Source organism: Leuciscus leuciscus, assembly GCF_965113295.1.
Source record: "Leuciscus leuciscus genome assembly, chromosome: 25".
Lineage (NCBI taxonomy): Eukaryota > Metazoa > Chordata > Actinopteri > Cypriniformes > Leuciscidae > Leuciscus > Leuciscus leuciscus.
The window spans coordinates 2,414,435-2,428,600 of record NC_138724.1 but is presented as its reverse complement, the minus strand read 5'-3'; the positions used below and the strand labels follow the sequence as shown (position 1 = coordinate 2,428,600).

General features: G+C 45.2%; 1 protein-coding gene across 1 annotated transcript; it reads right to left on the bottom strand.

The window, feature by feature from the left end:
• Nucleotides 1–7,975: 7,975 nt before the first annotated feature.
• LOC309490036 (uncharacterized protein) lies at nt 7,976–12,970 on the bottom strand. Its single transcript, XM_082158975.1, has 2 exons — nt 8,921–12,970; nt 7,976–8,184 (listed from the first exon to the last, which is right to left on the bottom strand). The coding sequence occupies exon 1, from the start codon at nt 12,408–12,410 to the stop codon at nt 11,205–11,207; it is 1,206 nt and encodes a 401-aa protein (XP_082015101.1). The 5' UTR covers nt 12,411–12,970; the 3' UTR covers nt 7,976–8,184; nt 8,921–11,204.
• Nucleotides 12,971–14,166: the final 1,196 nt, after the last annotated feature.

Here is a 14,166-nt window from a genome sequence, read left to right as displayed (position 1 = left end):
ACCACATCCAATGTTCTAGAGAGAATGGTGCTCATAGTGCTAGTTAGTTCTTCTAGTTCATCTGTTTGTTTGGGTTCAGGCAGCAGCTGAGACAGATTAGATAAGCAATTTGAGAAATTATCTATGGTGGATGGGAGGATTGTTCTGCCTGGTTGATAACGCGACGCCGCATGACATATTACAGCAGTACGTAATATGCAAGTTACCATGTAGTGATCAGTGACTTCATCACTTTGTGGAATGATATCTATATCGGTTGGATCGGTTCCATGTGATATAATTAAATCGAGTGTATGATTAAGACGATGAGTTGGTCCGGTGACGTTTTGCTTGACCCCAAATGAATTTAATAAATCTGTAAACGCAGCTCCTAACGCATCATTTGGATTATCTACGTGTATGTTAAAATCTCCAACAATTAATGCTTTATCGACATTGACTAATAGGTCTGAGAGAAAATCTGCAAACTCTTTTAGGAAATCAGCGTAAGGCCCTGGTGGTCTATATACGGTAGCCAAGGCTAGAGATAATAGGGATGTTTTTCTAACATCTAAGAGCGTAACATTTAGTACAAGTACTTCAAATGAAATAAACTTATAACCCGTTTTCTGAGTAACATTTAGAATATCTTTATAAATGGTTGCAACACCACCGCCACGGCCAATCAGACGGGGCTCATGCTTATAACAGTATCCAGGAGGAGTAGACTCATTAATACCGAAATAATCATTTGGTTTAAGCCAGGTTTCAGTAAGGCAAAGTACATCGAAGCTATTATCTGTGACTATTTCATTTACAATAACTGCCTTAGGTGTGAGTGATCTAATGTTTAGAAGACCTAGCTTTAGAAATAGTTTTTGTTTACTAATAGCAACATTTTCTGTTTTAATAACAATTAGATTTTTCCTAGATACTGCATTAGATTTATTATTTGATCTCACTAAACGAGGAATAGACACGGTTTCTATGCAATGTTCTACACTAGTATTTATATCAGTTGAATTGGTGCAGCAGAGACTATGATTTGGACTTTTGGTTACTAGTCAAAGGGTATTTAACATTTTGGAGATGTTATCTGACAGAAGATCCGCTCCGAATCTGCTTGGGTGTAAGCCATCAGCACGGAAAAGCCTAGGACGCTCCCAAAACAGATTCCAATTATTTACAAAGAGCAGTTTCTGCTCATTGCACCATGACATTAACCATTCATTTAGCGCAAATAATCTGCTGAACTTTTCATGCCCTAGTCGGTAGGTGGGAAGCGGTCCTGACACAATGATCGTTGTTTCAGGCGATGTGCTGCGTACCGTATCGATTAGATTCCTGAAGTCTTTCTTCAGAATCTCCGTCTGGCGCAGCCTGATGTCGTTCACTCCCGCGTGCAGGACCACAGTTCCGACGCGCTCGTCACCGTTCAGGATCTCGGGAACGCGAGCAGCGATTTCAGAAACACGAGCACCAGGGAAGCAGTGACTTTGCACCTTACTTTTACCTAACGTAGCGTGTACGTGCCGAACGATGGAATCGCCGATGATCACAGCATCGCGTTCTGTTTCGCGTAGAGGGGAGAAGCGGTTTTGTGTGGATAACTCGAAAACCGGGAGGGTCGGAGAAAGTCTTGGTCTAAACCTGACTCGCGTCTTCTGCTGCGGAACCACCCAGGCTTCGTGGTGGCGTGTTGGAGCCGGAGTGAACGAGACCATGGCTGATTGCGACCGATGCTGAGGAACGCACGGAGTAGACGCGGTCGGAGTCAGCGGGTTAGTAACGTTAAACACTGATTTGTGTGCATCGGCGCGTGATGTTTCAAGAGCCAAACACCGGTCTCTCAGCTCGGCCTGTCTCAATAAAAGGTTGTGGATCTGTTTCTCAACAGCTTCCAGCTCAGACTGCAGTGCGTGAAGCTCAAATGTGTCCTCACCTGCACCAAGCGGTAGACTACTTACATCTGATATATTCGCCATTTTAACAGATGGACAGTGAGTTAGCAACGAAGCTACCAGTGATGCTATCAATATTAATACTAATTTATATTATAAGTTTGTTTGTAAGTGAGTGTGGAGAAGACGCGTTCAGCCGTGATCCACGGACGTAACCTTTAAGAGTATGCAGCGTTGGATCACTAATAGGCTTGAGACGCGTCTGCTCAACAGTCCGCGTTGTAACTATGAGGTTTTTTAGTGGTAGGGGTGTAGAGTAGACGCACGATAGGCGAAAAAAAGTGTTTGTTTATAAGTGAGTGTGGAGACGCGTTCAGCCGTGATCCACGGACGTAACCTTTAAGAGTATGCAGCGTTGGATCACTAATAGGCTTGAGACGCGTCTGCTCAACAGTCCGCGTTGTAACAATGAGGTTTGAGCAGTAGTGCTTCTCAGTGAGGAAAAGTAGAAAATGTTCGTTGTAAGCGAGTTTAAAGAGAAAAATCAAGAATTATAAATCAAATCGATAGAGCTCCAAAAACAACAACGCATTCAGACGCAACGCATGATAATGACAGGACAAGACATTACTCACCGTGTTTGTTGAGTGTTTCTTATTCACCTGAGCTTTTATGAACTCAAAGGCGCGAGAGAAAATAAATAAATAAAAATAGCTGAGCGCACGGGTGGCGCGTTAACAGGCTAGCGAATTACTAGCGTGTTGTGCGTCAGGGTTGGGTAAGCTGTATTTAGTAGTAATATAAACAACTAGAAATTGTAGTAAATGATGGTTCAAAACAAGGAAATACGAGGCTAAGACGGAGCTTACAGCTCCGAAGCAAACACACTCACAGCAGGCAGCGATCGAGGCAGAGAGAAAAATCAAGAATTATAAATCAAATCGATAGAGCTCCAAAAACAACAACGCATTCAGACGCGACGCATGATAATAACAGGACAAGACATTACTCACCGTGTTTGTTGAGTGATTCTTACTCACCTGAGCTTTTATGAACTCAAAGGCGCGAGCGCGCGAGAGAAAAATAAATAAATAAAAATAGCTGAGCGCACGGGTGGCGCGTTAACAGGCTAGCGAATTACTAGCGTGTTGTGCTAGTAGTAACGGAAGCCAGCGATGTTGGGCAAGCCGTATTTAGTAGTAGTATAAACAACTAGAAATTGTAGTAAATTATGGTTCAAAACAAGGAAATACGAGGCTAAGACGGAGCTTACAGCAACGAAGCAAAAACACTCACAGCAGGCCAGTGTACTTACATTTTATTTATCTGCAAAATTATGCTGTATACTTACAGTTTTGCACAATATATGTTCTCAAAACTACATGCACCCTTTAAAAAAAAAATACATTTAGCAGTTGTTTAGCAGGGTCTATGTAACCTGTTCTGAAATGGTTTTATTATATCGTTATCGCAAGAGGCTGCAATGTATATCACAATATAGATTTTAGGCCATATCGCCCATCCCTAATTGATAGCCTATAGTAGTTGATAATAACATAGGCCTACCTAATGTTGCCTACGGACGGTAACAGTACAGTAGTAACCTTTTACAGTCTATGAGTAGAACAGCTTTCTCAAGCAGTTTGTGATGCATTTTGGAAACAGGAGTTGAGCCCCTGGTCTAATGCGCCACCTGGCTTGAGAAACCCGTTCTCAAAGACTTACTTTTATAGTCATTATTTGGGTAGCACACATATTCTAAATGCCTTCGGCAGAATTCAAATGAGCCATTTTAATCTAGATTAATTTCTAAATTAATCTAGATTAATCTAGATTAAAAAAAATTATCTATGCCCACCTCTAATTTAAAAAAAATGTGTGTGGTGATGGAAATGACGGGATGGTGGTGGAAATGACAATGAATTAATGTGAATGTATAGAAACAGTAGAGATATTTATTAGAAAAATTCTTAAACTCAGCACACTCATTAAACTCAATTCACAAAGTCATTAAACACAACCACACCTGTTTTTAGTGTACTGCTGAGTTTGATGTATTAAAATGATTTGTCTCACAGATGAATGGTTACAGTGGATACTAAAATAAAAATGGATAAAAAAGAAATCAATTAATATAAAAGCAATATAATTTAGAAATAAAAATAACATCATAATCCATCCATCTTCCGCTTATCCGGGGCCGGGTCGCGGGGGTAGCAGTCTAAGCAGAGACGCCCAGACTTCACTCTCCCTAGACACTTCCTCCAGCTCTTCCGGGGGGACACCGAGGCGTTCCCAGGCCAGCCGGGAGACATATCCCTCCAGCGTGTCCTAGGTCTTGCCAGGGGTCTCCTCCCAGTGGGATGCGGCCGGAACACTTTCCCGGGAAAGCGTCCAGGAGGCACCCGGAACAGATGCCTGAGCCACCTCAGCTGACCCCTCTCGATGTGGAGGAGCAGCGGCTCTACTCTGAGCTCCTCCCAAGTGACCGAGCTCCTCACCCTATCTCTAAGGGATCGCCCAGCCACCCTGCGGAGAAAGCTCATTTCGGCCGCCTGTATCCGGGATCTTGGCTTTTCGGTCATGACCCACAGCTCATGAACATAGGTGAGAGTAGGAACTAAGATCAACCGGTAAATTGAGAACCATGGCCTCGGATTAGGAGGCGCTGATTCTCATCCCAGCCGCTTCACACTCGGCTGCAAACCGTCCCAGTGCATGCTGAAGGTCCTGGTCTGATGGGGCCAACACGACAACATCATCCGCAAAAGCAGAGGTGAAATCGTGTGGTGCGCAAACCAGACACCCTCCGGCCCCTGGCTGTGCCTAGAAATTCTGCCCATAAGAATAATGAATTCGGGTCCTCAAACCCCTCCACCACGATAAGGTGGCAGTTCAAGGAGGAGGGGGATATATATATATATATACATTATCTTTATAAAATATAAAAAGTATTGTAATACATTATAATGTAAAAAGTAGTACACAAATCTACTCTCGCAATCCTTATCAATTGTACTTTGTAACCATTAATTGAGCGTCAGCGTCAGTTCTGGCAGGCCAGGTAGTCAAGATGCTGCTAATGCTATTTGCTAACAACACTGTCCCGTCAGCTGATCTGCTCCAGCTGAGCTGAATTAGCTGGTTAACTCCCCTCTCTGCTCAATGGCCAAAGCTCAAACAAGGCGCCCTATTTAAAGCACATTCAGTTTGCTCATACACAGGGCCGGAGTGGGACTCATTTTCAGCCCTGGAGTTTCATGCCTTAGACCGGCCCACTTTAGTTCCCGACTGACTATTAAATTAATGTAATTAAACCCTCAGTATATAAGGCCCAATCTTTCAAGGGCTATCTGGCCCTTCCCCCTACCCCTACCCCTACCCCTCCAACCAAAAGAGAATCGAGACAACCCTACCCCTTCACGGGAACGCGCAAAACGGAGGGGTCAAGGGCCAAGGGGTGAATTGGGATTGAGCCTAAGTCTGCAATAGTGCACTGTTCTGTACAGCCTTGTAATTCATTGTATTTTTCAAAAATATTATTTTCTATTCCGTGCAATATCAGTACACAGGGTTTTATAAACACAGAGGTCCCAAAAGTGATCTTGCTAGGGGGTTCGGGGGCATATTATTTGTCCACTGTCATTGGCAAAGAACATCTGTGTTAAATAGGAATCCATTGTAATAAAGTTATTCTCATTGTGGGCACAGTATGCAATAGGCTATTGCTCTACCTGCTCTCCTCTCTCATCTCCATCTCCTTCTCTCGTTCTTCTTCTCTCTGTCTCTTTATCTTTACCTGTAAATCTCCCCTTCCTGAAGCTGAGCTTAGTCAGCTTTGCAGTCTTTGCAAAGTGATTATTTATGTCGGTCGTTTAAAATTTCTATCGTAAAACAGCTGTTTAGTTTAGCAACGTGCACCTTATCTCGTGAAGCGTCGCGTTGGGATTCGCTCGCGCTTCTGTGAACATAAATCCCGCTTGCTTTGATCGGTCATATCAAACATTTTGCCATTTCTGACGAGCGGTGTTTGAGTGCTGAAGCAGCTCAGATGATGAGGTCGGTTATCGTCGCGATATGCGAATCATTGCAGCACCAAATTAGAGTTAATATTAGGCAATTATTTCACAATGTTCATTATAGGCTACACTCAAGAAAAATTACCTCAATGGTCGGTACGGCCCTGACTCGTAGGCTATTTGGCCGCTTTTCTAGAGATGTTTTATTATTCTGGCCTTTTCCAAATGGACATTTGGATTAGCCAATCCGGGCCTGCTCATACATGCTTGCTGCTCGCTTCTGCTGCCCGCCACCTCCCCAGCTCCTCCTTATGCATAACGTGGCATTTGATTTATGTCATGTTGCCTGCTCTGTTCACAGGGGGGATATTTTAGCTCTCACAGTCCTAAACTGTGTGAGCGTTCCCTAATGCTGCTGCTGCTGTCCTCTGACTTTCTGCTATTTCATGGTGCTCATGAAAGGTCAGAGGACTCCCTGAACAGAGCCATACCGCCAAATTTCAATTCAGGAACATCAACTTGTTTGCAATCTATTCAATAAAAATTCTTTAATTATTTGTATTGTCTGTGTGTTCTTGACTTAATGGACCTGACAGAAATGTCATTTCCACAGCAGAGGGCAGTGTAGTGTAAATGATTGTGGTGGAAATTACATTTCTGTCATTTTTTTTTGTGAAGAAATGGATGATAGCTTCACCAATTAGCTTTGCATTAATACTTAGCATTTCATGTATGCAAAATTCTCTTATTTAACTTAAATTTTTTTTAGCTTTTTAAAAACATCCTTGAATGTACAGCATGTTTGGAAAAAATTTAGAATAAATATATTAACGGATCAAGCAATATTTACCTTGATTTTTCTTCATTTGTTGTTGATGAAAATTTAAATTCCCTCCATGTTCAACATGTGCTCTGATGTCACTGAACATTTCCATAGAAACCACCTAAACAATCTTTCACACAATCTTTTTAAAGGGACATTACAGTGTTGTGGTGGAAATGACACCAATACTGTGCGACAGCTATATTTTGTATAAAAAGTAATATTGATAGTGGTCTCACGTGAAATACTATAAAGTATTTTTATTATTTTACTTGTGCTCAATTCAGGTACATTACAGTTTTTCTCGATTGCTTAAACACATTTCTTGAAACTATGTCTCGTATTCTCAAAACTGTAAACACAAATCCATAACGTCTCACCCAATTCCCCAAGCATCCTATTTTCAGGTTAAAATGAAGCTTTACTCTCAAAACCATTCACTCTTGCTGAAAAACCAAACTTTGCCCTCAGACAGGACACACAAGCCGTCAGAATCACACACACTACAACATAGTCTTACACACTGGTGCAATACATTCAAAACAACATTTCCAAAACTGGTAAGTTATATTGCTTGTGGTTCCATCATATGACAGTAAAAGAGCACACACAAACCTTATTCTAATATGGAATTGTATAGGAATGGTAAAGAGTGTTGGTCATGACAGGAGAGCCTCCACTCAAGGATACAATACGATGAACACGTCTAAGAATGTTCCAGATATGGTTGAAATACCATCATTTGCCTAGAAAGATAACATTCTGGGAGTCAAGACTATAAAGGAGAAAGGATGCCCTCCCTTCACTCTCACACTCACACTCTAGCTGTGTCCCAATGTGAAGGCTGCATCCTTCGAAGGACTGAAGACTTCAAGGATGCAGCTTATGCGTCCTCCGAAGGACGCACCATGTAGCCTTCATAGGATTTCCTAATTGCGCAACCAGGTGTTTCTGATCACCGCTCCTCAACGGTGCGAGAGGACAGCTGCCATCCTGATAATTCATTTGATATAGCCTAATTGAGTAAACAGCTATGGAGCCAGAATTGGCTATTGTCATTTTTATGTTTTATATTTTACTGGAGGACATGTTGAGGATGTTTCAGCCCCAGCGCTGCCGGATCATGTATTTTCGGTTTAGCCCTGTTTGAATATAAAACCCAATTGAATATAAAAAAGTCCAGTATTTCTCCCGCTCGTCATCGGCAGCTGTCACGGTTGCCAGGCGACAAGAACAGTCCTTGTAGGCTAGACCAGGGGTTCCCACAACTTTGCGTTCTAGGACCCACCTAGACAAGTATAATCAATCTCAAGACCCACTTGCACTGGTGCTACCAACTTTCTCAGTTGGTCGCACCAGCATGATTTGGTCGCACATTTTTATTTATTTTTTTTGCTACATGCCATGGGATTAATCAATGCATGCTGATGGTCTTAATCTGCATTCCTTAGTTTTGCAATAGCTGCGTTTACATGGACACTTAAAATCGGATTGACGGCTCAATCGGACTAAAAAACCTTCATGTAAACACCTTAATCGATCCGATTCAGCTCGATCCGAATGAAATTTCGATCGGATTGAAAGGGGTGGTTTATCCCTTTTGTAATCCGATCGAGAGAACATGTAAACACTTGATCGGATTGAAAACCGAAACTGAAAGGACTGCGCATGTGCAATGACGTTAACTAGCGTAATGACGTATGACGCGCGGAACGAGCTGTTCTTCCTGTTTAATAAAGTGTCATATTAATACGTTTCCCGTCATTCTAAAATTCTAATTTCACTCGCGTGTCTGTGAAGTGAAGCAGGACAACGTCCCACCAGTCCTTGTTTTGGATTCTCATCCACAGACGACTGGTTTTGGCCGCAGGGAGGGGCATTTTTACTGCGTGATCAATAAGCAGCACGGCAAAACGGTTAATATGCTCTAAATTATGACCAGAGATGAATTAATATTACGTAAAGAACCAATAGAGGAGAATATTTATGCGCGAAAAGTGGGAAACTCTGTATATTCGTGCAGTGTGCGCATGTCAAAACATCAGATCCGATTTGAAACTTGTGACATATAAACGCGCACATCAACCCGATTACTTTATTTATCATTCATGTAAACACCTTGTTCGGATTCATCAATCGGATTGATTTCATTCCGATTGTGTCCATGTAAACGTAGCTACTGATGTAAAAAGACTGACAGTGACAAGCCTTCATGTTAGCAAAATATTTTAAACTTTTAACTCTTAAAAAAACTTTTAAAAACATGTATGTTCTTTAATGTTTGATTATAATTTTACCGTCTTCACATAGGGATGGGAAATGATAAGATTTTATCAATAATAATAATGCCACTGACGATTCTGATTATCGATCCGATTCTTTAACGATTCTCTTATCGATTCTTGATAGCACTGTGTGGAAAAATGTAGTCATATGCTTTAAAAAAAAAAACAAGGGGTTTTATTTATTTTAAAACTTAAGCTTGAGTAAGCAAACTGTACTTTTTATGTAATTTATGTAATAAATAGAACTTTATTGTAAAGTGTTACTGATTCAAACGTCTCCTGAGTTCACTGTTGGAAAGATCAGTTGTCCATTCATTAAAATGAATCGTTCAAAGGAGTCATTAGTTCGCGAACTGGACGTGTCGTGCACGTTGTGTGATTATCCCAGCAGTTAGGACATGGACATCCAAGATTTGTGTCAACACAGAAAACGTTTCATCACTGGATAGTTTTTTTCGTTTAATTAAAGTGTTGTTTTATGTCAGCTGAATGTCTGGGACGCTTTTCAGAGAAGATAAGGCAACAACTTATTTAGCACAATTCACACCCAGCGGTAATTGAGGAAGAAAAAAAAAAATCTCCGAATGCTCCACATGAAACGTACTCGGTTACTAACGTAACCTCGGTTCTCTCTAGAAGAGGGAACGAGTACTTGCGTAAGATATCCTACGCTAGGGGAAAACCTCTTTTCCTCGAGATATTGAAGCCAAAAATTATCCTTAATTTTGCAATAATGTAAAACGCATTGCAGCAGCATGCAGACATGGGCGAGACAGCTCGCGCGCCCATTGGCTGCTCTGCAACAACTGCACCAGCCTATCGATAGAGGCTCCTCATGACGTCAGAACCAATGAGGGCACTTCGCGCCCATTACGTCATGTCCCGCCGAAATCGGGTGGGGCTAGGGCTATAAATACGGCCCAGAGAGGCTGGTTTGGTCAGTTTTTCATCGCTGAAGCGAATCAGAACATGACGCATGCACGGCAAGATACGCAAGTACTCGTTCCCTCTTCTAGAGAGAACCGAGGTTACGTTAGTAACCGAGTACGTTCTCTTACGAGAGGTCTCTCGTACTTGCGTAAGATATCTTACGCTAGGGGAACACAATGTAAAACGCCGTGCGTGCTTGAGACATAACACTAAAGTCCCAAGGGCAGGTGCCCGGGGCTCATACAGTGCCTAATCACAAGGGACTCACAGAGAATCCGGGAAGAGGGGCTAGAATAGCATCATTCCTGTAATATGGAGCTCTGATAAGAGCATGTTATATCAAGTGTTCCACACAGCCAGGGCGAACTCGGCCTGGACTGGTAAATATGGGGGACTTACGCACTGCCCACAGAAGTATACAGACGATCCGTGATCGACGCTCTAGCAGTTTCAGCATCCCGAGCCGATAGCATCGGGCGGGCAATACTGAAAAATTAAACCGAGAGCAACCTAGCTTGCAAAGCGGGAACCTCGAGGTTATAAAATCTTATAAATGTAGACGGGGAGGCCCAGCCTGCCGCCATACAGATATCTTGCAAGGCAATCCCACTGGACCAAGCCCACGACGAGGCCATGCCTCTTGTGGAGTGCGCTTTGACACCTATCGGGCATTGCAGGCCCCTGGATGTGTAAGCTAGCGCTATAGCATCAACTATCCATCTGGATAGACTCTGTTTTGACGCAGCTAGTCCCTTAGAACGTCCGCTGAACAAAACAAAGAGCTGCTCTGTCTGTCTGAAAACAGATGAGCGAGACACATAGGCCCTTAATGCCCTGACCGGGCAAAGGAAGCCTGCGTCCCCTTCCTCTTCAGATACCGGCAGGGCCGACAGGGAGATCACCTGTGCCCTAAACGGTGTATTGAGGGATTTAGGAACATATCCGTGCTTTGGTTTGAGTATGACCCTCGAGTCGTTAGGCCCAAACTCCATACACGTCGCGCTCACTGAGAGCGCTTGCAAATCCCCTATGCGCTTCACTGAAGCGAGAGCCAGAAGAAACACTGTTTTGAAAGACAAGAGTTTCAGGTCTATTGACTGTATTGGCTCGAATGGGGCACCTTTCATGGCTTCCAGAACCGTGGAAAGGTCCCAAACGGGAACTGAGGGAGGTCTGGGAGGGTTCAGCCTCTTAGCTCCTCTAAGGAAGCGAATGACCAGATCGTTCCTTCCTAATGACTGGCCGAGCGGTGGTTCAGCGAACGCTGCTATGGCCGCCACATAAACTTTGAGCGTGGATGGGGTTCTGCCCTTATCCAGAAGCTCTTGTAAAAAGAGAGAACCTCCGTCACCCCACAGCGTGAGGGCGGAGTACCACTCGCTGTACACCAGCTAGTGAACACAGACCATTTTGAAGAATAGAGCCGCCTCGTAGATGGAGCTCTAGCCTGTGTGATCGTGTTTAACACTCCCGCTGGGAGGTTAACGGGTACCCGTTGATGGCCCACACATGTAGGGACCAACGCTCCGGGCAAGGATGCCAGATCGAACCGTTTGCCTGCGAGAGGAGATCCCTCCTCACCGGTATCGGCCATGGGGCGGTACTCGTCAGACTGGAAACCAGGCTTGGTTTGTCCAAAAATGGGGCGACGAGTAGCACTGGGCATCCGCTCTCCCTGATTCGCTCTAACACCTGGGGTAGGAGCGTGACAGGGGGAAACGCATAGAGCGGGCAGCGGGGCCAGACGTGAGCCAGAGCGTCCCTGCTCTTGGAGAAAAATTCCTGACAATGAGCGTTCTCTTGAGACGCAAATAGGTCTATTTTCGCTCTGCCAAATGTCCTCCATAGCAGTTCGACTGTCTGTGGGTGTAAAGACCATTCTCCTGTCGGCAGATTGTTTCTGGACAGTCTGTCTGGTCCCACATTCAGATGGCCGGGCACATGCGCTGCCCTGAGCGAGCGCAGATTGTGCTGAGCCCAGACCAGGAGGCGTTCCGTCAGCCTGTGAAGGATTCTGGATCTGATACCTCCTTGGTGATTTATATAAGCCACCACTGACATGTTGTCCGAACGGACCAAGACGTCGTGTCTTTTTATCTGGGGACAAAAAACGCCTCAGCGCGTTGTCGACTGCCATCATTTCCAGGCAGTTTATATGCAGAAGCTTCTCCCGTTCCGACCACTGGCCGAATAACGGTCTGCCCTCGAGCAGCGCTCCCCATCCCGAGGTTGAGGCGTCCGTAGACACCACCTTCACACTCGAGGAAGTCCCCAGGCTTACTCCTGACCGGTACCAGTCGGTCACTGTCCAAGGTTTCAGAGCTGCGACGCATTTCTGATCGACCTTGAGGCGCGCGAGACCGGAGGTCCAAGCTCTGCGCGGCGCACGCGCTTTTAACCAATACTGCAGCGGGCGCATGCGAAGCAGACCCAGCTGAAGCACTGAGGATGCTGAAGCCATGAGACCCAGCATCCTTTGAAAACCTTTTGAGCGGGACTAAAGCGCCGTGGCGAAAATTCTTTGTCATGCGCTGAATACTTAGTCTGCGCTGCGGCGACAGCTGTGCTGTCATAGACAGCGAGTCCAGATCTGTGCCCAGAAAATATATTTTCTGACTGGGAGACAGCGAACACTTCGCCCAATTGACTGTGAGACCTAAATTCTCGAGGTGATCGAGTAATATGGTCCTGTGTTCTATGAGCCCCGACTGTGATCGAGCTAGAACCAGCCAATCGTCCAAATAATTCAGCACTCGTATGCCTCGGAGCCTGAGGGGTGCGAGCGCTGCATCCATGCACATTGTGAATGCGCGAGGTGCCAGGGATAGGCCAAATGGCAGGACTGTGTACTGATATGCCTGACCCTCGAAGGCGAATCTCAAAAAATCGCCTGTGACGTGACGCTATTTGTATTTGAAAATAAGCGTCTTTCAGATCTATCGACATGAACCAGTCCCCTTGGCAAATTTGCGAGAGGATTTTCTTGGTCGTGAGCATTCTGAACCGTCGTTTCAGAAGTGCTTTGTTTAGTCGTCTTAGATCTAGCAGTATCGATTCGCGCCGCTTTGCGTTGCGGGCGTCGACCGAACTGTAGCGAATAGCCTCTTTCTATAATGTCTAGCACCCACTTCGAAACCCCGGGTAGCCTTGCCCATGCATTTGCACGAATGGCTAGGGGTTGAATGCGAAGCGCGCTCTTGTCGCTCAGCGACAGAGGGGCTTCAGTGTGCTGCAACATAAGCGTCGCGCTTATGACATTTGAGGCAGGGGGCGCGCTGATAACAGCGGGCAGATTGCCCGCGCTCGACTCCTCTGCGGTGGTCAACCGAGAGGGGGAGGGCTGGGCGAGTCCCGTAAGACCTGTCGTGTCTATGTGTGAACGTGGGCGTGGGATAGCGGGCACATTTACAACACTGAGAGCATTGTCTGCCTGAGCAGCACTTTGTTTTACAGAAACCTTGAGACATGCAGAACGTAGTGTTTGTGGGCACTGGGCAGTGGGCACATTTACCACACTGAATGCGCAATCGATCTGGGTCGATTTCATGTGCGCGAGCCCTGTGCGACGGGCTGTGTTTCTGTGTAGGAATGAGCACTGGGCAGTGGGCATTTTGTCCACACTCATAACACCATCGGCCGTGGCCGGAACACCAGAAAATACACTCTCATGGGATTTATCTGGGTAGCCGTAAAAGCGGCGTTTGTGTGCAGGCAAGCGGGCTGTGTCGCCGACTTGCTTACTGCAGAATACACTGGAACAGTCGCATTTACTGGAACTGAACGAGCGAGAAGTTGCCATAGAAACAGAGAGCGTCAACATGCTGGAGGTAGTGACGCACGGGAACCATAGAAACGGTGTTTGGGTGCAGGCGAGCGGGTTGTCAACGCGCTCGTTGGCTGCAAAATGCACATCTGCAGTCGCCTTTCAGAGAACTGACAGAGCGAAGCATTGGAGGCATAATTAATCTGCCGTTAGACCGGGATTAGCACTCTTTTCTCCTTTCGCCAGTGACGCACGGGAACCATAGAAACGGTGTTTGGGTGCAGGCGAGCGGGTTGTACAACGCGCTCGTTGGCTGCAAAATGCACATCTGCAGTCGCCTTTCAGGGAACTGACAGAGCGAAGCATTGGAGGCATAATTAATCTGCTGTTAGACCGGGATTAGCACTCTTTTCTCCTTTCGCCAGTGACGCACGGGAACCATAGAAACGGTGTTTGGGTGCAGGCG

Excerpts from the sequence above, each read along its gene's own strand:
- LOC309490036 (XM_082158975.1), bottom strand. The coding sequence starts at position 12,410 with ATGCTGGGTCTCATGGCTTCAGCATCCTCAGTGCTTCAGCTGGGTCTG.